We start from the raw sequence: 22561 nt of genomic DNA on the forward strand, positions 1-22561 counted from the left end.
AAGACAGCTTTTTGTGATGAAATAGTCCAGCCTTCCACTTCATAGGATAGTTAATATCATGGTATGCATCAGTGTTTCTTTACAGCTGCAAAATGCCACAATATCAGGATTTCCTTCACAAGCAATCATCTTCCTCAGGTGCCAGCTCCACAGAAAAAAGATATCAATGATGTGCTCCAGGCATCCCGTATATGCCAGTCAGATTCATAGAGTGCACCAGGCACTATTCCATATGCTGTCAATGCTATTATGTGCCTTGGGCATCTTGCATCAGTCAAAGATGGCCTGCAGGGCAAGATGGCGTCCGTGCAGTAGCTCTCTACGGAGCTCTGCTGTGCCGAATTTCAAAAGAGGTCTGTGTGAAAAGATGCAAACAGCAGCCAATGCAGGTACAATTCACGTAGTTTATTTACGGACAGTTCATACTGACACGACCCCAGCCACAGGTCACAGTCTGGCTGTGACGCCTCAGAACTCCTCTTTCCGTCGGCGCTCACCCTAGAACCCTCGCAGTGGTGACATTCTAAGTGATGTCACCACGGAGTGTTCCAGGGCGTGACGAGGGCAGGGGGGTGACAGCAGGTCAGGGTGGGAGGTACCACACATCCCCCTTCCCTACACAACAACAATATAACAGTGAAACAATATGTCAATATCAGAAAACATTCTGTAAGCTAGGTCACGTATTGTTCCAGATGTCTGGGCGGTCTAACCACCCTTTGGCCAGACCTGTTGGCAGGATGGGTTAATTCATCACGCTTCATAGGGGGCTGTTCACCTTGCACTAGGGGCTTTTCTCTCTTCGCCTCCCCCTCTAAAGACACTTCCTTAGGGGGGTGATACCTCACTACTCTTCCCACGTTCCAAATCTTCCCCTCCTGGGTCTTCACTGCGTTCCTGAATACCTTTACAACTTTGGTGGGTCTGCTGAACACCGACCAACTCGCCCTCCCTGTAGGTGCTCTGATTTTTATGTTGTCAACCACCCTGAAACCCACCTCCCGGGTGGAATGCAGCCTATTGAATCTTTCCTTCCTTTCTAGGATGGCTTTCTCCTGTCTGCCAAGTGCAGTAGCCTCTCTTGAGTGATCAGTCCAACCTTTATGCCAACCCATCCACCCTGGTGAAAGTTTGGTGTTAGGTCTTCTCGCTTTAAGTAGTTCAAACGGAGTTACTCCTGTCGTCTGATGTGGGGTTAGGCGATAGGCTTCCAGACGTTTCATGATTTCTCCTTTCCAGTTCAAACCATTAGTCTTGGCTAGTTGGATGCTATCCTTCAGGGTTTTATTGAACCGTTCTACCATTCCGTTGGTTTCAGGGTGGTAAAGCGCACAACGCTTGTGTACAATCCCATAAATCTCGAGAAACTCCTTCATCTCCTTTGAGCATAGCTGTACTCCATTGTCTGTCAGTAGACTGCTGGGTGAGCCTTCTCTGAGGAATAGCTCCCGTAAGAACTCAACTACAGTTTGTGTGGTGATTTCTGGTACTATCTTCACCTCTGGCCATCTTGAATACAAATCCACCAGGACTAAAATGTATGGCGTGCTTGCTTCTCCAGTCAGCGGGCCAATTATATCTAGTGCCACTTCGTCCCACGGTCCCGAGGGAGGTGGCCTGCAGACCATTGGTGGCGTGTGTTGTTTCAAAACCTTGTCGCTAACCGTGCACGGGATACAGTCCCTCACTTTCCTTTCGATATCATGGTCCATACACGGCCACCAGTAGTCCTCTCGCATTCTCTGCTTTGTCTTAGTGATGCCCAAATGTCCATCGTGGGCCAAATCCACCAGTTGTTCTCTCACCGCTCTTGGCGGGATCAACCTTGTTCCCCTGAACAGACATCCGTCATTCTCAGATATTTCTTCTCTGACCATCCAGTATGGGCGTAACGTTTCTCTTTGCTTGTCTTCATGTCTCCACCCCTCTCTTACTCTTTCAGTAGGTCGTCTGCCTCCAAGGCCTCCTTCCACGATTCTTCACTTATGGCTCCTTGGGTGATCACACATACGTTTTCTGTTTGGAAGTCTTTTTCTTCACTGCTGCTGTCTTCGGGCTCGTCTTCTGCCCTATCTTTTACCAGTCGCGGTAGGCAGTCTGCAGCAAAATTTTTCGTTCCGGGTACGTATTCAACACAGAACGTGTATTCTTGTAAGTTTACCACCCAACGTCTGATTCTGCTCGATATCGCGTCAAGTCCCTTCTTGCTAAATACTTCAACTAGGGGCTTGTGGTCGGTACGCAGGGTGAACTTGGTACCCCAGATGAAGTCTCTGAACTTGCTCATGGCCCAGTGTGCCGCTAATGCCTCCTTCTCGATCACTGAGTAGTTGGTTTCCGACTTCTGTAGTGACCTAGATGCAAAGGGTATGGTTTCTTCTCCCTTCGCCCCTACTTGAGAAAGGACAGCTCCTAGTCCTTTCGAACTCGCATCAGTGGTTATAACGGTCTTCCTGTTGGGAACGAATGCTTTCAGGCTGGGTGCTTCTGCCAGTGCTTTCTTTACCTCCTCAAACTCCTTCTGACATTCTTCATCTTGAGCAGGCGTCGAATGGTAAAGGTTCTGCCAGCGAAGTTTCTTACGAATTTACTGTAGAATTCTAGCATTCCCAAGAATGACTTTATCTCCTCTTTGCTCTTCGGCGGCATCAAATTCGCTATGGTGTTCTGTAGCTCAGCTTTACGGCGAATACCATCCGGCGTCACCTTGTGTCCCAGGAAGTCTAGCTCATTGCACCTAATTCTGCACTTTTCCTTTTTTACGGTGAGGCCTTGGTCCTTAAATCTCGCCAATACTTGCCTCAACCTCCCATCGTGTTGTTCGTTGTCTCTGCCAAACACGAGTACGTCGTCCTGGTAACATAAAACTCCGGGGATACCCCTAAGTATGCTCCCCATGATTCTCTGGAAAAACCGCAGCTGCGGAGACCAGCCCGAAAGGCATTCTCTTGAATTTAAAAGCACCCATGGGCGTCACAAACGAAGTTAGGTCTTGTGAGTCTTCATGGAGCCTAATCTGGAAGTATGCTGAGGTTAGGTCCAATGTTGAGAATACCCTTGCACCTTCCAGCATACTCATCATCTGTGTGATGTTGGGCAGGGGAAATTTATCCATGACCACCTCCTTATTCAACGCCCTGAGGTCGATACATAGGCGGACAGATCCATCTTTTTTTCTTGCTGCGACGATCGGCGCAAGCCATTCCGTTGCTTCCACTGGCTCTATGACCCCCAGACAGCACAGCTTCTCCAGTTCACCTTTGACAGCTTCTTGGATAGCCACTGGTAAGTTCCTCACCTTGGCTACAACAGGCACCGCATTCTCCTTCAGCTTTATTCTTTGTGAATAGTTCTTCAGGCACCCTAACTCGTCGTTGAAAACCTCCTTGTATTCCGTCTCAATGTTGTCCCAGGTTCCCTGCACTTCTTGGATCAAGATCTGTGGGGTTTTGTTGGGGTCGGGGTATGTGCCTAACTCATTTTGTGCCTTCCACCCCAGGATGTTGTCTCCCTTTGAGGATACATACACCTTCTCTGCAGTGAGTCTACCTTTGTAATCTATAGTGCCCCAGAAAAAGCCCTTCATACTAATGGGTTGACCACTGTATCCCCCAGGTTTAACGTCCATTCTGCTCAACCTGATCTTACCCTTGGCCACTCTTTCAAACTCTTTAGCATTGATGATCGTGATTTTCGAGCACAAGTCAAACATGGCCTCAATGTTGGTCCCCTCGATCTCAATGTTGTCTTTGGGACTGTTAACTTGACCGTTCTCTACTTGAAGGACGATTTCATCACACACTGTGTTCACATTTTCCCTAGTCTGCTTCTTGACCCCTTGACCACTCCTGCAAAATTGTCGGAAAGGTCCCTTCCTGCCACACTTGTTACATGTGAACCTGAGTGCGGGGCAATCTTTGTCGTTCGCCATATGGCCTTGTTTACCACACCTATAACAATTCCCTTTATAGGACCAGCTCACTTTGCCTTCCTTCAGCTCTTTGTGACCCAATTTCTGTCCTTTTACTTCCAATACCTTGTCTTCTTCTGTCACCACTTCGCTCACCCTAACCTTCCCCTCGCTATCTTTGCCCTCACAGTCTTGCTTTATCTCACTCACACACTGCATCATGTGTTCCACCTGTTTGGCTACAATAAGTACTTCTCTTAGTGGAGGGTCATCCTTTAGCCACAACTCCTCCCGTACCCGTTCCGTGCTACACGCTAACACAAACTGGTCCCTGATCCTCTCTTCACTAGAGCCCCCAAATTTGCATGTCGCAGCAAGTTTACGTAAGTCAAACACAAAGTCTTCATTGGATTCTCCTTCCTTCTGTCCTCTCTCCCCAAAATGGTACCTTTCCATGATGGTGCTAGTCTTAGGGAGGTAGTGTAGGTCCAGTTTTTTAATGCTTATCTCAAACTCGTTCAGCCCTCTAGCCTCTTGGGTACCAAGTTCTGGGAGGTGTTCTAAAACTTCTTCACCTTCTGCCCCCAAATAATATGCTAGCAAAGCCACTTTCCTCTCCAACCCTAGATTCGGCCCGCAAACAACAGCATAATTCATAAACATTTTCTTCCACTTCTTCCATTGTATTGCAGGTTCCCCTGGCTTTACTAAAAACATTGGGGGTGCCGTTACATTCTGCATTTTCCTCCACAGAGACAACTAATAAGCAATTTAATGCTACTTCTAAAATAGGGGTTGCGCTAACCACATCCAACAAAACACCTTTCTCAATTGTACAATTGCATTCTCTTCGTTGTAAATGAATTTCAAAAACACATTGCTTGAACATCCACAAGGTGGCACTGTTGTTCAAAAATTGTTCTTCACTCAGAGAGACAGATTCCCCAGGCTTGCGCAGATGTACTTGTCAATTTCACCGGAAATGTCTTGACTGAGGGGAGAGGGGGCCCCTCCAGCTTCGACCAAGGTACAGTGTGAGCTATCGTAGTTCTATGTGCCACACAATTGCATGCGAGGGTCCAGATAAGGTGAGATGGCGATATAGTTCCCAAGCTTGGCTAGCGCGGGGGTTTATCCGGTTGACGAGGAGAACTTCTAATACACTATGTGGATTGCACTCCTGAACCAGTCCAGTCACGTCACTCTGGGCAGCCTCCGCCTCCCGCGTCGCACTCCTGCTACACCGATCTCACGCTTCCGAGATATTCTGTGAGGCAGCACACTCCTCTTGCTCCACTCGCAGCATTTTCCTTCCGCTGCACTTTCAGTTCGCCAGTCGTTTCTCGTTCGAGTAAGCGTTACCACACAGCCTTTCACACAGATCTTTAAACAATGCCACTCTTTAAGCGGGGGGGCGGTGATTACATTATCCACACAGGATTGTCACCCTCCGGACCGTCAGTCGCACAGCACTTTTCTCTTTTCATAGAATACACCCTCTTTCGTGCGCCTCCACTGACAAAATTTCTCCCGCTTTTGTTTTATATTCAGTTACTCACAAATCGGATCTACAGTTCACCTTCCGACTGTGCTTCTTCTTTCTAATTGCGCCGTTCTCTTTAATCCTCGCCAGCTTTCCGTGTTGAGGTCGCGTATACTTTATCCCGGTCCCTGTCGCCAGTGTGAAAAGATGCAAACAGCAGCCAATGCAGGTACAATTCACGTAGTTTATTTACGGACAGTTCATACTGACACGACCCCAGCCACAGGTCACAGTCTGGCTGCGACGCCTCAGAACTCCTCTTTCCGTCGGCGCTCACCCTAGAACCCTCGCAGTGGTGACATTCTAAGTGATGTCACCACGGAGTGTTCCAGGGCGTGAGGAGGGCAGGGGGGTGACAGCAGGTCAGGGTGGGAGATACCACAGTCTGGCTGTCCCGGTGCCCCTTCTTTGGCTGTGGGTAGTATCCAGCCACCTCGGGTGCCGATTTGGGGTGACGGCAATCAGCAGAGGACGTCCTGTTGACAGTCCGAGGGCCGGACAGAATCACGGCAAGATGGCAGGGAGAGGCCGCGCTGAGGCCGAACAAGTGGATTGACTGGTCGGGGATCTTTCAGCAGGGGTCCAATGCCGCCCAGAAGTGTTTCAAATGGATGACTGGTAAGAGACTCTATATAACGCTACAGGAGCGGCAGTGACTGCATTTTTTTTTTGTTGTTTATTGCTCCAGCATCCGCCCAGGACCAGATTGAGGGAAGCGGAACAACTGGGGGCTGTCCTCATTGCAGCTGAGTGGTATATGCGAGATTCGTAGCTGTTAGGAAGAATGCCGGTGCAGTGGGAGAAACCGGGCAGAGCAGGGGAAGAACCAGTGGGCTACTTTGTAGAAGAGGTGGCCGGTATGGAGTGGCGGCTGACCGGAGAATTGCTGACGAGCGATCCTGTAATTACTCACTGTCATCTGGGTCTTCTCACTAGAGAGGTGAGAGCGGCTCCGATTCTTGGGTGCCTAGTGGAAACTTATGCTGGGGGCTACTGAACAGGGGGGGAGGCGTGAGTCGCGTAGCCAAACGGCTCACAGCAGTGTGACTGTGGGGAGACGCGGCCGCGCTGCTGGCCTTGTTCGGGCTGCAGTACTGGGGGACTGCGGAGGCACTGAGGTCCTGAGAGCTTCTGGGGCTGCACCATGTCCCCTTCCCCCCTGCTGCAGGAATCCATGGAGAATACTGATTAAGGCACTACAGGTCAGAGATCCGCACCTGACTTTAAAATGGCAGCCAAAATACTAGGCTCACCAGAGAGGGGTAAATAGGCAGATCTAGAGGTAGATGTTTATCATGAACCTACAGAAAGGCCTCATGGAATAAGGAGGTGCAGGCCCTGGAACCATACGGAATTAAGGAACCGGAAGCTTGAACTATGAAACATGCCTGACCCTAAGATGGCAACATCCTCTAAATCCTTTCTAATAGAGTGGACGAGGGATATATCCACAACTAAATCTAACCAATTCACACGAGACATCTGGACCTGCACCTTTCGATGGAACTTTGACGACGCCCCCTGGGCGGACCCCAAAACTGTTTGTATCTACCGTGGAGCCCAAACAACCTTGGCCGATGCCCAGTGGTGTTGTCCTATGCAGCTATAGAGGAGTTAGGTTCTGGCTCACCCCCTAGGTCGTCACCTACCCAGCCGGACATCTGACACTGTTTTACTTGCCACCCCGTCCAGTTTCCTTCCCTCCCCCGCATCTCATGTTTTTTTGGGGGGGGTTTATGTCTTTGAAACCTGTAATTGATGTAATTTTGTAACCTGTAACGCTCTGATCCTTATGTAAAGCGCTCTGATACCTCTGGGTCTAGCCAGCACTGCATAAAACGTCTAAAATAAATAAATAAAAATGCCTTGAAATACCCCAGATGACCTTCAAATGTCAGACTATGTCATGAGGAACCATAACAACCATTAATGTCTGATTGGTGCTACCGGGTGGGTCAAAGCCCTATTTTACCCCTGGCATCCCTCAAACGTGTCTCTTGGTACATATTTAGGAGAGTCATTGCCACCGTGAGTCGCAGATCATCAGCCCTCCACAAAAAAAATACAGCCACAGACGCACACGTTTGCAAACACAAACATGATTTTAAAGGGATGAACAAACTCAGGCGTATTTCAATACATGTACCCAACATTCACTTCCCTTACTTTCAAATGACTTGCTAACTCCTAAATGCACACACACGCAGATGCACAGACACACACATACACGAAACACATGCACACAAACTCACACAAAACAGATAAGTGTGGTTACACAGCTCCTTCATACTTGCCATTTAATGGTTCTTATTGGGTTCCTCAATTTTAGGCAAGTGCCTATGTGCTACTGTGCTACTAGCATGTGTATTGTTGCATGCAGAAATATCTTGAATGGGATATCTTCAGTGCAAACAATAGACTCTTCTAATGTTTGAATCAATCTGTGCTTATTGTATTTGTCTCTTAATTCAGCTGCTCAGATGCTGAACATTTATTCGTATCTTCTGACGCTTGCCTTTCGGCATATGTTCCACTATTTTTTACACTTAATCGCCAGTACCTCTTTAAAAATACACTATTGCGTTGAAATAATTTACCAAATGATTTTTAAAATGCAGGTATATTCCAAATAACTTAAATCTCTATCTGTCACAGGCGTGCCTTTTGATCCCACCTTTTTCTTGAGCCGTGCTGTCTCCAACGTCATCTGTTCCGTTGTATTTGGAAGCCGCTTTGACTATGAAGACAAGAAGTTCCAACATTTACTGAACCTGTTGCATGATACATTTCGACTTTTCAGCTCTGTGTGGGGGCAAGTAAGTGGAGTTAGGCTGCTTTCATCTTGGCAGGAGCTTCGCTTAATGCAGTTTATGTACATTTACACCATATACATATATGTTGTAATATCAGGGTTAAATAGGTTGAGGTGCAAACTAGATATGTATGCATGATACGTTATTATAACATACCTACCTATTCCTAGTGCATATCAACAATATGGGTATAATCTCAGGACTAAGACATCAATTTATGCAGCAAATTACGCATCTGTTTATTTTGTAGTTTTGATTTGCATGAATAGGACTCAACGCGTGTCAGAGGGCGTTACATAAGAACAATGTCATTCAGTATACAAATTATGTAAGAAGTTTCAAAAAGTTTTCAGAACAGATTCTTACTGCACAACAGTCGTTTACTCTACAATAGTTTCAGCAAAATCTTGATTAAAAAAATAACACCATAAGATTAGGTATTTCAGTATGGGCCCAAGGCTTAAGTATTATGTAAGGGCATCATTACTTGCAAAAGATGGCTGTCAAAAACTCTTTTGCTCATTAGAGAGAGGAGTAGGTGGTGTGGCATTTGGCAGATCTCTGTGCATTCTAGTTTTTACAATTAGGGTGATAGACAATGTGGCCATCGCAAAGTAGAATGATTTATGATACTCAATAACAGCATGGCTACTTCTGGCTCCAACAGAAGGTAGTTAGGGGGAGCAAGGGAGCCCCTCTCTCATTGAGAGTTTGAGTGCTCAATCTTCCATACACAAGGGTTGGTTGGCACTGGGATCCATCAGTTAAAATTCCTCATAGGATCTACTGTGCAGCACCAAAGCAGCACAAGGCGCCCCCTGCTTCTAGGAGATTACACAAGGCTGGCCGAGAACCACATGAGAGACATATTCCCTAGCCTGATCAGGTGTTATTATTGATACAAATGCTCAGGTAGGGCCGGGCCAAGGAGGAAGGCATCCAAGTGGCAACTGCAGAGCCACAGACCTCTCAGCCTTGTAAACCAGTCAGTTAGGGGCCAATCGCGTTCATGGTTGCAGGTGTAGAACCCAGGAGATTATCCATGAAATCTGGGAAATCTTGAGTTGTGATGAAGCCAGTAGTAGGGCGTGGCAAGCCTTCCATGTGTTTTTATGGCCATAGCAATGAGCTCCATCTGATAGCTTCTAGACATGCACCATCTTAGTTTGACAAATCTACAATCAGAGCCTGGTTACATTGACCTTGGAGCCTCATTCTTCAACCATCTGTTACATACATTGATGGTGGAAACAAAACACCATCGCACATCACATATAGTAACTTTTATCCTCTGTGCATTCAGCACTCTTCTTCAATTAGTATCCTTGCATGAACACTCTTTCCCAATCCAAGAAAGACACGCTGTGTAGGCAGTTCAGACTTTATTTCTCTTAAAAGACAATGCTCCACAGCCGACGCTCGTTTCGCCCTATGCGGGCTTCCTCAAGGCTTATTCACAACGTATTGATCACTAAAGTCATAGAGGTACAGGTCTGTTAATGCACGAAATTCTTTGTATAAGATTGATACGTAATTGTAATTCAATTCATTTAAACATGTGAGAAATATATAATAAAGTCCTCTTTATTTTCATTAGTCGTGGAGGCATGATAAGTTCCATCATAGTAGTCCCGAAATTCCGTCAACTCTTCATTCACGATTTCCAACAAAAAACATGCTATAGCTTCAGCATTACACAGTATCGTTATGGGTTGTCACTTAAAATGTGTATGAACTCCTTTGTGAACTCATTCATTTTGTCTTAAAATGTCGATTTTATCACTTTCAATTAGAAATAAATTTTTCCCCACAGCTTCTTTGAATAATCTCATCTATTTTGTCTAGGCATAGCACGTTTTCCTGTAGAGTTATTATGTGCAACACAGTTGCTGCAACCATGTTCCTACTAATCCCTATCATATAAAAAGTATTGGCATCAAGCAATTAGGCGTCCTATACTATGGCAGCTATTGTAATCATTGCTGTTACCTTCCATCATATTTTAGTGAATACTAGTGTGTGGTGTAAGTACCTGTATATGTAAAATAACGCTAAGACTTGACTCAAACACACCTTTCTATGCTCCTCAATGTCACAGGTGCCACACACATCAAGTAATGACTCAAGGGGCACCCATATGATAAGTCAATACCAATATGTTCCAAAGGTGGCTCTCCATAAACAAATTCACGAAGTGGTCTGCCGGGTACCTCCTTTATGGGACAGTCAGTATCATAGGCTTAACTCAGACAACACCAAAGTCCTCATCCTGGGATCCACCTGGTGGCCCGCTGCACTCGGAATTCCCCACAACCACAGTATATGCGCAAAAACTTCATTCTGGACTCCTCGCTCTCAAATGAACAACCAAATCAACAGTGTTTCGGCCTCCTGCTTCCACACGCTCTGCCTGCTTCATAAGATCTTCAATTGGATCCCCACAGAGTCCAGGAAAACGGTTACCCATCAGCATCCAACTCGATGACCGCAACTCACTCTACACCAGCGCCACCCAGAAACACCTACAGAAACTGCAGAAGAATCAAAACGCCCCCGCCAGACGCATCCTGATCATCCCATGCCGCAGTCACATCACTGGCCACCCGAGAGACCTTCACTGGCTACCTATCAACAAAAGTATTACCTTCAAACTCCTCATGCACACCTGCAAAGCCCTCCAAAATGACGGACCTACATACCTCAACCGTTGACTCTCCTTCTACACTCCCACTAGACATCTCCACTCCCTGCACAACTGGCCCTGGCCACAATCCCACAGATCCGCAAGATCACTGTTGGAGGAAGATCCTTCCCCTGCCACGCTGTGAAGACCTGGAACTCCCTGTCTCTGCACCTCTGGCAATCACCATTGCTCTTGCAATTCAGGAAGGACCTCAAGACCTGACACTTCGACTAAACCGCAGAACCACCACCCCCCTCACTCAGCTCCTTGAGACCCTCACAGGAGGTAGTCGTGCTCTATAAGAACCCTGATTGATTGATTGATTTAATGATTGATTGAAGAAGATTCCCCCATAGGTCTTTTAGTGCTAAGATGTGGATATGGGATCTGACAACCAACAATTATTGGCATGATTAGAGCTTGACATCTAGGCACACCTTAGTGTTTTGATATGGTGGAATTGCTCATCTGGATACGAATCACTGTAATGGTGTGTGGAGAATTGTGGCTCAATGGTTAGAGCGGCAGACCCTAAAGCAGAGGTCTAGCCCGGGACCAGGGTTCAATTCCCCGCCTCGGCGGGTCTTGAGCTCCACAAAATTCCACGGACCTGATAATTCTCGCCTCGGTGCCTATTCCAATCATGGAGTCCCACTCTGCAACTCTGGGCAATAGCTTGCTTAATCTCCACAGCGGCCCCCACAACACTAAGGATGCCTGTCCTCCACCTTGGGGGTGCCCAAGAGTGGACAGGGAAAGCCAGGATGGGTTCCACAGCGGTATTCGTACAAGCGCCTTGAGACCCGTGCGGGTGAGTAGTGCGCTATACAAGTATCAATTTACATGGTGTGCTTCATGCCTGTATGTAAGCTAATACCATGATGCCACAAGGAAATGTTGCTTTGGCAATTAAATGCTATGATGTGCCCCAGACATATCACTAATCGGTCAGTCCCTCGCGGATGTGTCACATGTGCCCCCCATCGACCAGCCTCCAGCTTCTCATATGTACCAGACAATGTCACCATGTGTCCTATGCATCACCAATGGCCTGTCTATGTCATGATTTGCACAAGGCTCCCATTTAATGGTCTGTCAATGGCGTAATGTGCCAGAGGTTCCCCTCATAAGCCAATGCATGCTTTGATAAACTACAGACAAGCCATTGCCATCATATACAAGAGCAAGCTCTTTGTAAGGCAATCAATCCCATAACTTATTAAAAGATGGCACCCAAAAAATAAAATCAGTGCCTCATTTATCTGTCTTTTTCTTTTTTGTCTTCTTCCTCGGTCATTCACAATAAACTACAGGACTCAGACATTCTAAGGTCCAGCGTAAGCCAAATGTGACACAAAATGGTGCAAAGTAGTGCAAGATAGTCACTTTCCAGCGCAAAAGGCAATTTGCACTGAAAATGTCCCTTTCTCTCGGAGCAAAAAGAACCTTGCGATGCTTTGCCTTAAGGGGGCATTCTCTTGGGGAATATCAACACAAACAGCCAAAGATTGAGACTCAAATCCCTACCTGCTAATATAGCCAGGCTTCACATCTAAAACTCTCCTTGAAGCAGGTGCTAAAAGGAGAAATCTTTTCATTTCTAAAAAAAGTGCATTGCATGTGTGCGGAAGTGCACAACACACATCTAGAGTGAGGGATTTTTTTTATGTCTATCTATACCCAGCAATTTTAATTGGAAGTGTATGCTTTCGATACAAGTCCTTTGTTAGACAGCACTCACTGACCAATGTAAGGTTGTGCATCATGCAAGGCAGCATTTCAGAGCACCAGTGCAGGGGATGACAGTAGAACAGGCCAATCATAATAGATATGGCTCTGTGCTACATATCTCTCTTGCGCAACACAGCTAATTTGGCTTCTGACCATTTAAGCACCAATGAAAAGCCAGCAAACTCTATCATAAACGGGACTTCAATGCTATCATGAAGGATACAAATTGTGTTTTTAAAGGTGATTAAAAGACAGTTGCTTTAAGATCCTATTTAGAAAAACCTCCTCCGAATATATTAAAGTGAACTGGATTGTGCCTTAGTCTAATCATATTATATCTTGCAGCACTGGCCTGGAGTAACTCACGGCCATTACAGTAATTTGGACCGGCAAGATTATTTTATCATTAAATATGACACTCAAGGATGCAGTGTAGATAAGCACATTAATAAGGAAGATTCGTGTCGTTTTTTAGGATCTATGAATAAAACGTTTGACTCTAATAGCAAAATGTTCTTTTGAGGTTGCTGCACTGTGCCATGTGAAAGGGAGAGAGCAGAACTGTGCCATATCTACAAAGATTTGTCATAGCTCTGCTCTCTTGTAGCACTGGCACACTTGAGGCTGCACTTCAGGCTGCCTAGCGCCAACACAGATACCCTTGTGTCATGTTGCCAGGTTGCCTGCTTTGTGGTTAGGATAGTTTTGGGAAAGAATCGGTACCTTCCTGCACAAGAACTATCCTTAGAGGCGTTTTCCTCTTTGTACGTGTACAGCAGAATGCAGCAGAAATGGAAAGAGGAAATAATTAGGAGAAATGAGATATTTCACCTTCTCACCAGCCTCAAGTAGGTGCACCATTTTAGCGCAAACCCTTGATTACCAGTCTTTGTAAATATGGGTTTGCTCAAAACACATGGGCGGATGCATATGAATGCCCAAGCACCACCCACATAACGCTTATCTGACATAAGGTAATGCAAGGCAGTGCAATGCACTGACTTGCATTCCTTTTGGTTTTTTGCAAAGCCACACAAATTGGGATTTGCATGGCTTGGTAAATCCCAAATAGATTTTGCTTCAGGCCTGCGCCTTAAAAATTACTCAACTCTGGCACAAAATCTTAGTAAATCTGGGCCACAGACCTTTGTGAGCCCTTTTGTAATAGACATCATAAAGAAATTGGGCAATAGCAAGGGGACATTTGATTGAAAAACCTGTAAAGAGAACTTGCACACAAAACAGAGAATCTTCGTGCTACACAACTCGCTCATTCAAGAAAGTACCAAGAGTAACCCCCAATTTTTTTTTATGAGTAATAATCATTCTTAGTTTAACCGGAAGAGTGTTCCACGATTTAGGAACAAGAAACACAAAGTGCGAGTGCCCACATGAGAGAATTTTGGAAAGCAGTGAATGCTCCATTCCTTAGTGACAATACTAAGGCACGTATTGAAATAGCGATCCCAGAAGAGGAATGGGTGAATCATTATGCCCAATTGTATAGCACTCCGCACGGGGTGCAGCAAATACAGCTTTCATCGACAGCGGTAGAGAGGGTAAAGGGTATGAAATTGGATGTTACAGTGGAAGAAGTGACTTCAAGTCTCAAAGCAACCCGGGGAGGCAAAGTTGCGGGCCCAGATGGAGTACCTGCTGACCTGTTTAAAAATAACATGGATCTCTGGGGGCCTATTTTAGCGCAACTATTTAATGCTACCTCCGAGAAGGGTTTAAACCCTTCATGGTTTACATCTGTTATTGTACCCATTTTTAAAAAGGGAGATAGACAAAGTTGTACGTGTTATCGACCCATTTCGATACTGGACTCATCCATAAAAATCCTTGGTAGAGTTATTTTAAGCAGATTACAAAGCTGGGCGGAAGAAAATTCTATTATTAGTGACCTTCAGTATGGGTTCCAGAAAGGGGTAGGAACGGTAGATCAGGGCCTAAACGTATTCATCCTACAACAAAAATATACTAGGGCTAGGAGGGAACGCATCTTTTTTACATTTGGTGACTTAACGTCAGCGTTTGACTGCGTTTCATATAGTAAATTGTGGTTGATATTAGAAAATTTGGGGGTAGAAGAAAAACTAATTTATTTCCTAAGGGAGCTTTACTCAGGTGCCACCGCATCAGTGCGTTATGGACGAAACGGGGAGTGCACAAGATCATTTGGCATAGGACGTGGGTACGCCAGGGGTGCGTGCTTGCTCCCTTTTTATTTTTAGTTTATATAAATAACCTAGAAAAAACATTACTCCAGGAGTGCAGGGAGGTGCCTATGGTAGCAAAAAGATCAGTCCCTGCCCTCCTGTATGCTGATGATGCGGTCATTGTGGCTCGGACGCCCCTTGCCCTACAAAGATTGATAACATCCTTTAATACCTTTATGTCAAACTTAGACTTGAAAATTAAGTGCACAAACAGTTTTCTAAGAATTGCGGCCCTGGTGTTAATAAACGGAAAAAAAGCATGTATATTAATGCAAGTTCCCTGGACTTCACCCCCACTTTCCCATATTTAGGTATACTGTTCCATGAATCCGGTCTGTGGTCAAGTGCTATAAAAGCAAGTAGATTTATGTTTTGCAAATCAATAATGGCCTTAAAAACTTTTCTAAAAAAATGGGGAAAAAGCCATTTAGGGAGCTTTTAAAAATGTATAGTGCTACGTGCATATCAATCGCTGTCTATGGCGCAGGTATATGGGGATATGCCAATGTGAAATGCATCCAGTTAGCAGAAAACATGTTTTTGATATACATCGTAGCTGTACCTGAGAGTGTCTCAACTTACATTTGTCACAGGGAACTCGGCCAACCATATATTGAGGATGCCATCAAGGCCCAACCAATACTTTTGTGGCATATGGTTTGGACAACCGAGGAGTGTGCTCTGAACCGTATTATTTTAATGGATGTGATAAGTTTAGATCATGTGAGCAGAATAAGATGGCTTTCTTATGTTAAAGAATTTCTTGTGAAATTGGGCTGTCCTAATTACTATGATGATCCGCTCTCAATGTGTCGTATCCCCAGGAAGGAGCTGAAAAATCAGTGTATGAAGTACCTGGAAGAGATAAGAGCCAGTGATGAAATGAAGAAAAAGACAGTATTAGCACATCAATTAATAATGACCTCGGGTAAATTACAACCATATTTAACCTTATCCATGAGTGAGCGTGAGAGGTTCTTATTAATACGTTTTAGGTTAAATATTCTTTTTAGAGATTTCAGCTTCCCTTATATGAATATTTGGTCATGAGAATTGATTAAATGTCCTTGTGATGAATTATCAGAACAATCAGATATTCATATTTTATTCTTTTGCAAGTTTTATACATGGCCACGGAAGAGACTGATTGTCCCCATATTGAAGGAGATGGAAGTGAATCGATGCCGCACCGCTTTTTTAGCAATGCAGAAATTAGACACTATATTAACAGTTAAAAAATGTTTTTAGATTGCGGAAATCAATTTGTATTTGAGAATTTCCTTTTTACTTTATACTCATGTGATGTTTATCTTTTTATACTGTAACTTTTGACTGTAGTTCTTAATCACTGACATTTTGTGTGTGATTTTATGGTTGTTTTCTCTGATAATAACCGAATAAAGTTTATAAGTCAAGTTAAGAGAGAATTTGACACAAGGGAATGAAAGAAAATAATGAAATCTGGAACACAGTTCCCTGACCAGAGAACATAACAGGTGAAAAGGAGGGGAATAGAAAATGTCAAGGCAAAATAGAACATTTTGTGCATAGTCCAAAGAGTTTTAAAAATTGCACACTATCTGTCTGGCAATCATTGGATCTTGATCCTTGAAGATCTAGAGGAAACACATTTGCCAAGGTTTTACAGATGGACAGACAAATTGTGTATTCTTCTAAATGTATCTACAGCCAAGTCCTGCAAACCTAGAGGCAGAATATTGCAGTGGTCCAGTCTTGAGAGAAGGTATGCCACTGTTACTTAGGCATGGATTGAGAAGGAAAAAAATGATAAAACCTTTTCAACAAAGAAGCAGATAAAAGAGACATCATTCATTTAAACTGAACTAGTACATTTCTGATTAGTATAAACTCCCAGTGACTTAACTTTAGCTGCCCATAATGGAGGGCTACCCAAGGACTGAGGCCAGAAAAAAGAATGCCATTGAGCTAGAAGTTTATCATTGAACAATATATCGGTTTTATTTGTGTTAAGCTTTAGACAGTTGCAAGACATCCACCTCTAAACATTTTCAAGGCAACTAATTAAGAGACCAGCAGCAGAGGGAGCAGCAGAATTTAAGCAGATGTTAAGTTGTTAAAAAGTTCAATTAAGAAGTGGATACCAACCTATTATGGGCGCACTACCTTAACATCAGGGTACAAAATATAATTATTAGTAGTAATCACTAAGGTGCTTCAAGAGGAATGATGCGTATCCAACATCAACTGGCTTCATGTGAAGCAATACTGAAAACAATATCCTCTGAGCACACCCACAGTTCAATCAAGTAATTCCAACGTGTATATGGCAAGTAACTCCAATCCTCAGGAGTCGGTTCAAAATAATATAATTCAGATGTTAAGTTGTTGCTCATCTGCTTATGAAATTGCTGTGCATCCAAAAGATGTTATCAAAGAAATCAGAGGCATCATGTAATTGTTAACAAGCATTGGTAATACAGAGGAGCCCTGGAGGACTCCACATGCAATGGGGTAGGATGCAGAATGAAAAGAGGGTATGGCACCAGACTGAGAACAATTGGTCAGGATCACAGCCATTCAACCACTTGTGTTAATCCTTGTATTTAACCACAGAGCTATTAATTTGTTCATGCATCAAACCAACATCCACTTTTGTCTGCCTGTGCCCTTGAGTGATTTGTTTGATTGCATATGGGCATTGGTGTTCCTGGATTCTGATAGTGTCTCCAACAACATACAGTCAGTTCAACAAATAGCATAAATACCTAAAACAAGCCAGACCTATTGGTTTGACCAATGTTTTATGTGGGAAACTGGGACCTTGTTACAGCACTGTAGGAAAGTAGGATCTGCTTCTTATGCTTAACCCCACTTTTTGCTTGATGTTACACTGTTTTTGACTAGTCTGACTGGGCTCCTGCCAATCAGGACCCCAGTTTATCTGCTTTCTCCCTAAAGTGGATGTGTTATGTACTTAGGTACAATCCAGATTTGATTCTGGGGTACCCTTATAAGTCCCTGGTATATGGTACCCATGGACCCAGGGCATAGGTACCCCAAAGGGCTCCCATGGACTGAAGCATGTATTTAGCCACCCATGAGAGGCCATGCAAAATGGAACTACAGGCCTGCCATTGCAGCCTGTGTAAGATGGTGCATGCAGCACCTATGTTAGATATAGGTTTACTATATCTGTAGGTCACTGCACTTAAAACCTATAAGTCTCCCCTATAGCAGGCCTGACAATCCTGAAGGCAGGATGCTGTATTTTATGTGAGAGGGTGCCCTTCCATGAGCAGAGCACACCTGCAGCCTTTGGAGACCATTCTCCCGGGTTGTCAGTGATGCAGCACGACATATAGGTAGAGCTGCATTATATGCTTGTGTAAAATGCTATCTCGAAAACGGATGCAGCAAACCATGTCGTGTTTGGTATCAAACACCTTGGAATCATACCTTCACACCAGAAAGCAATGTGGGAGGTATGATTTCACCCTTCAGAAGCAAGCTTCGTGGGTCCCTGGTCTGCCCAGTACCAGCCTTCTCGACCCAGACAACACAAAATGGTTGCTGCTGACCAGAGAGACATTTCTGCCCTCCTGCTGCTGAGCCAAGCTTGAGCAGAGGATGGCAGCACAATAGGCATCCTGTCATAGGGAGGTGCGACCACCTCCCAGACAGGATTTAGTGTATTATGGCTGGGTGGGTACACTTCCAAAGTGCCTGAAATTCGGCACGAGAGGCAAATTTGGGGTCCCTGTGCATAGTCCAGTTCAAACCAGTTCTGGGAGCCGTTGCCTCCTGCATTGGCACGCAACTGGGCAAAGGACATGGGATTAACCTCCCCACTGTCCTGACTCTCCCCTGGGAGGGTCCCCTGAATCTGTCCAACCCTCTCCCATGGGTACAAAAGGGCTTACCTGGCTGTAGGACCCTAGATTCAACATGGACAAGATTCTGATCAAGAAACCACTGATCTTTGACCATCTAGACACTCTGGACTTTGCTGGACTTCGACTGGGCCTGACTTCATCTCCCCCTCTGTCTAAAGCATTGTTTGTGCCTGTGCACCATACAGACTCCGTGCAGAACCTGTAGAGCATCAAGGACAACTGAAGTATCTCCCTTAGGGTGAAGGAGTCACTCCCCAACATTTGCAGGCACCGTAACCCAACCAACCGGTCTGCTGAGCCTGAGCCCCTGTGGACTCAGAAGGCTCCAGCAACACAGGAGGTGGGTTTCTATGTTCCTTGAGGTTGAGCTGCTCTCTCACTAGGGGGCATATTATCAAGAACGATGTTAAAATTATCACTGCTTTAGTGGCAGGAAACTGCAGCTAAAGCGGCAATAATGGGCTTGATAATATGACCTTGTGAATTCCCATAGAAGCCCGGGTTCACACCAGAACCTGGGCTTCTATGGGAATTCACAAGGGCATATTATCAAGCCCATTATCGCTGCTTTAGTGGCAGTTTCCTGCCGCTAAAGCGACGATCATTTTGACACCGTTTCTTGATAATATGCCCCAAAGTTTGAGGCCAGTATCCCTCAAGGGGACTGCATAACCTGAACCCTTGTGCACCGCGTACTTTTGCAAGTGCATATGCTTGTTGGTGTTCCCAAACTTCGTGCACTAGGTTGTTGATAGCCCCTACCTCTGCGCACATTTCGTACAAATGATTTTGGCCTCCTCACACTCAGTGCTCTGAAAGCTGTTGCTTTGTGAAACTGCTAGAGGTCCCTTTGTGACTCCTGTGCCTTCGGCTTGTGGGTCCATTTGAGGGACCACACTGCTTTTCTTAGGTCCCCTGGTTTTTCCAGGCCCACCCTAACACCCCTTGCTGTGGTGAGTCCTTTGGTCCTTGCTGGGCCAGACCGTAACCTTTCTTGACCTTCTTTGTGGGTTGACGCTGCCAAGGCTTGATGGGGCTCCCGCCAGACACCGACCTCTCATCACTCGACATCCTTCATGGGACAGCTAGTATCTGGCTCCTGGTCATCCTTGACATCTCCTGGTCCCTGCAGCTGTAGAGTCAAGGTCTCCTTCTTTGCACCTGAAGCACCCTATGTCGGTGCGCATTCGACTACCGAGCCCCTGTTCACTCCTGAGTGACTCAGACTCTTTCACTTCTGCTTTCAGGTTTTGCCTTCAAGAATTCATGTGTGGGTTCCACTGGACACTTTCCTTATTTCCAGCAGTGGCATTTCTTTGAAGACTCCCATTGAGAACGACAGGGTTTTCCGACGCCAATTTAGACCTATTCACCCGGCTTCCCTGGGATAGGTAACTCTGGTACTTTGGTATCGATGGGTGGGGTGGCTCTCCAACCTTCTATGTTCCAAAGGGTTTCCTCTTAATCCACTGGGAAGGGTCTTTAAACTATAAATCTGCAACCGCGACTTTCCCATTGAATTGCACGTAGCATGCAGTTGTTTTCTCACACTGCATCCGTCCTCCGTTGGGTCCCTACTTACTGACCTTGGGTGGTTCCTTGGGGTCCAAGAGATTCTGCCCTCTCTAGACACTGTTTTGTTTCGAGTTGTGTTTCTTATACCACTATTTTAGTATATGGCTTGGTCTCCCCCTGGAGCCCACTGTGTATTAGTGCTACTTACTATTGTTTCTGTGCTACAGTATTGTGTGCTTTGTGTTTATCTGTGTATAGCAAATACTGTGAGGTATTTAAGGTGTTTTATAATAATAAATATATCTTCTACTGTGTTGTTCTCCTTTTATTTAACCAATGCAATAAGGTTGCATTCTGGTAAAGCAAGCTGCTTAACATTCCTTCAAGACTGAGCCTGAAGGCTGCTTTCCACAGCTACCACTTAGATAGCTTTCTAAGGTTATCTTTGACCTCTTAAATCACCATAAGGGTTGTTTGGACTGGTGCAAGGTGCCCACTTTAATTAGTGGCAGAATGAAACCGCTGCACTCCAATGTAGACTGTGTAAGTCTAAAGCTTAATCAGTTCCTAATTGTAAGGGTGCTCAAGAAGGTCACCTCCTGTCCAGCGAGGTGCTAAAGCAATGAACTGTAATGAACCTTACGGGTGTAAGGATATAAGCTTGAGCACTCCTATAGGCAAAATGAATTGCAAAAAGGGAGTCAGATAAGTAGTAAAAAAAGTGGTCAAAAAAGTAGTCAAAAACTATTAGAAGAAGTATTTCTCATTTTTAATTCAATAGGTACAATGAATCATATTTCTTCATATGATTGGAAATTTCGTCCAGTGCATGAATTCAAGAAGTGACGGTACAATCACTGGTATCATAATGTAATCAATGAATCATTTCGTAAGAAAGTCCCCAATGCATTTCGAGCCGTAGGCTCTTCTTCAGGGGCCAAGTATCTGAAAAGAAATAGAAATAAAGGTAATGTAGCAAGGAGCCCGAAATAAAATTGCATCTACATCTGAAAAAATGTGCGATAAGATATGGTGCAACCAACGAGTCCAATGGTTTGCATAGTGATATGAAAGAGGTGAGTGAAAACACTATCAATATGCTGTGTGCATGTGCCACAGTGAACCAGTAACAAAAGTGATTTCCAATTTTTCAAAGAAACTGATCAAGTACTGGCAAAACCGTAGTGAGGCATACAAAATCATATCACATGAAACAAGAAACAACCCAATAACTGGAGACAGGCACTCCGAGTAATCAAAGGAAAAGGTGTGGGAGCAAGTCCGTGCAGATTACCGAGCTTCGGTAATACGCAGTGGTAAACGAAAGAAAAGTGCAGCGTGCATGCGGTATTTCGCGCGAAGGTATGTGCATCTAATGCAGTGCCTAAAGTAGGAAAGCAGATCAAAGAAAACTCACCGTGGACTTAATGGTGTAGCGCCCGCTCGAACGCGGTGTGTAGCATTTCCGAGTGATGAAAGTGACACAGTGAAGCCTGAGCATGCGCAATATGCAGTCTAGAAGTGTCATAGAAAGGGGAGTGGTGATGTTGTGGGTGTATCGACCCAAGAGTAAAGTTGAAGTGAAAAAAAGTCGAAGTGGGAAACAAAATAGACACAATCAGTGAAAATGGGGCACAAACATGAAAGTAAACAGGGAAAAAAGAAATAACCAGAAAAGTGTCAAATAGTAATGATGATCCTAGATGAAATAATCACTGAAATTGTTACAATAAATAACCTACGTATTAAAGAAATTCTTAAGCCTGAAAGGTGAATAAACAACGGAAGCAAAGAACAGAAAAAAGAAAACAATCAACGAGAAAAAAGAAACAAGCAATGTGCTATACGAGATATGAACATAAACTATATATGGAAGAGTCACGCGAAACAAGGAGATGAAATCAAAAGGTGTATGAGTGCAGAAAAGTACTCAAAGCTGAATTAGGTTTGCAAGCTTTTTTCTCGTTGTCTTTTTTCTTTTCTTTACTTCAGTTGTTTATTCATCTTTCAGGCTTAAGAATTTCTTTAATACATAGGTTATTTTGTGTTACAATTTCAGTGATTATTTCATCTAGGATCATCATTACTCTTTGACACTTTTCCGGTTATTTCTTTATTCCCTGTTTACTTTCATGTTTGTTCCCCATTTTCACTGACACACAACATCACCAGTCCCCTTTCTATGACACTTCTAGACTGCATATTGCGCATGCTCAGGCTTTACCGTGTCACTTTCACCACTCGGAAATGCTACACACCGCGTTCGAGT

The 22561-nt window shown here is 44.6% G+C and overlaps 1 protein-coding gene across 1 annotated transcript in view; it reads left to right on the forward strand.

Moving 5' to 3' along the window:
* LOC144783312 (cytochrome P450 2C18-like) overlaps positions 1-22561 on the forward strand; it is a 235297-nt gene that overhangs the window by 35428 nt on the left and 177308 nt on the right. Inside the window, exon 4 of the mRNA XM_078662351.1 lies at positions 8109-8269. Coding sequence (XP_078518477.1) covers positions 8109-8269 — 161 coding nt within the window. The remainder of the gene's footprint in view (positions 1-8108; positions 8270-22561) is intronic.

This window comes from Lissotriton helveticus, chromosome 9, assembly GCF_964261635.1.
Source record: "Lissotriton helveticus chromosome 9, aLisHel1.1, whole genome shotgun sequence".
NCBI lineage: Eukaryota > Metazoa > Chordata > Amphibia > Caudata > Salamandridae > Lissotriton > Lissotriton helveticus.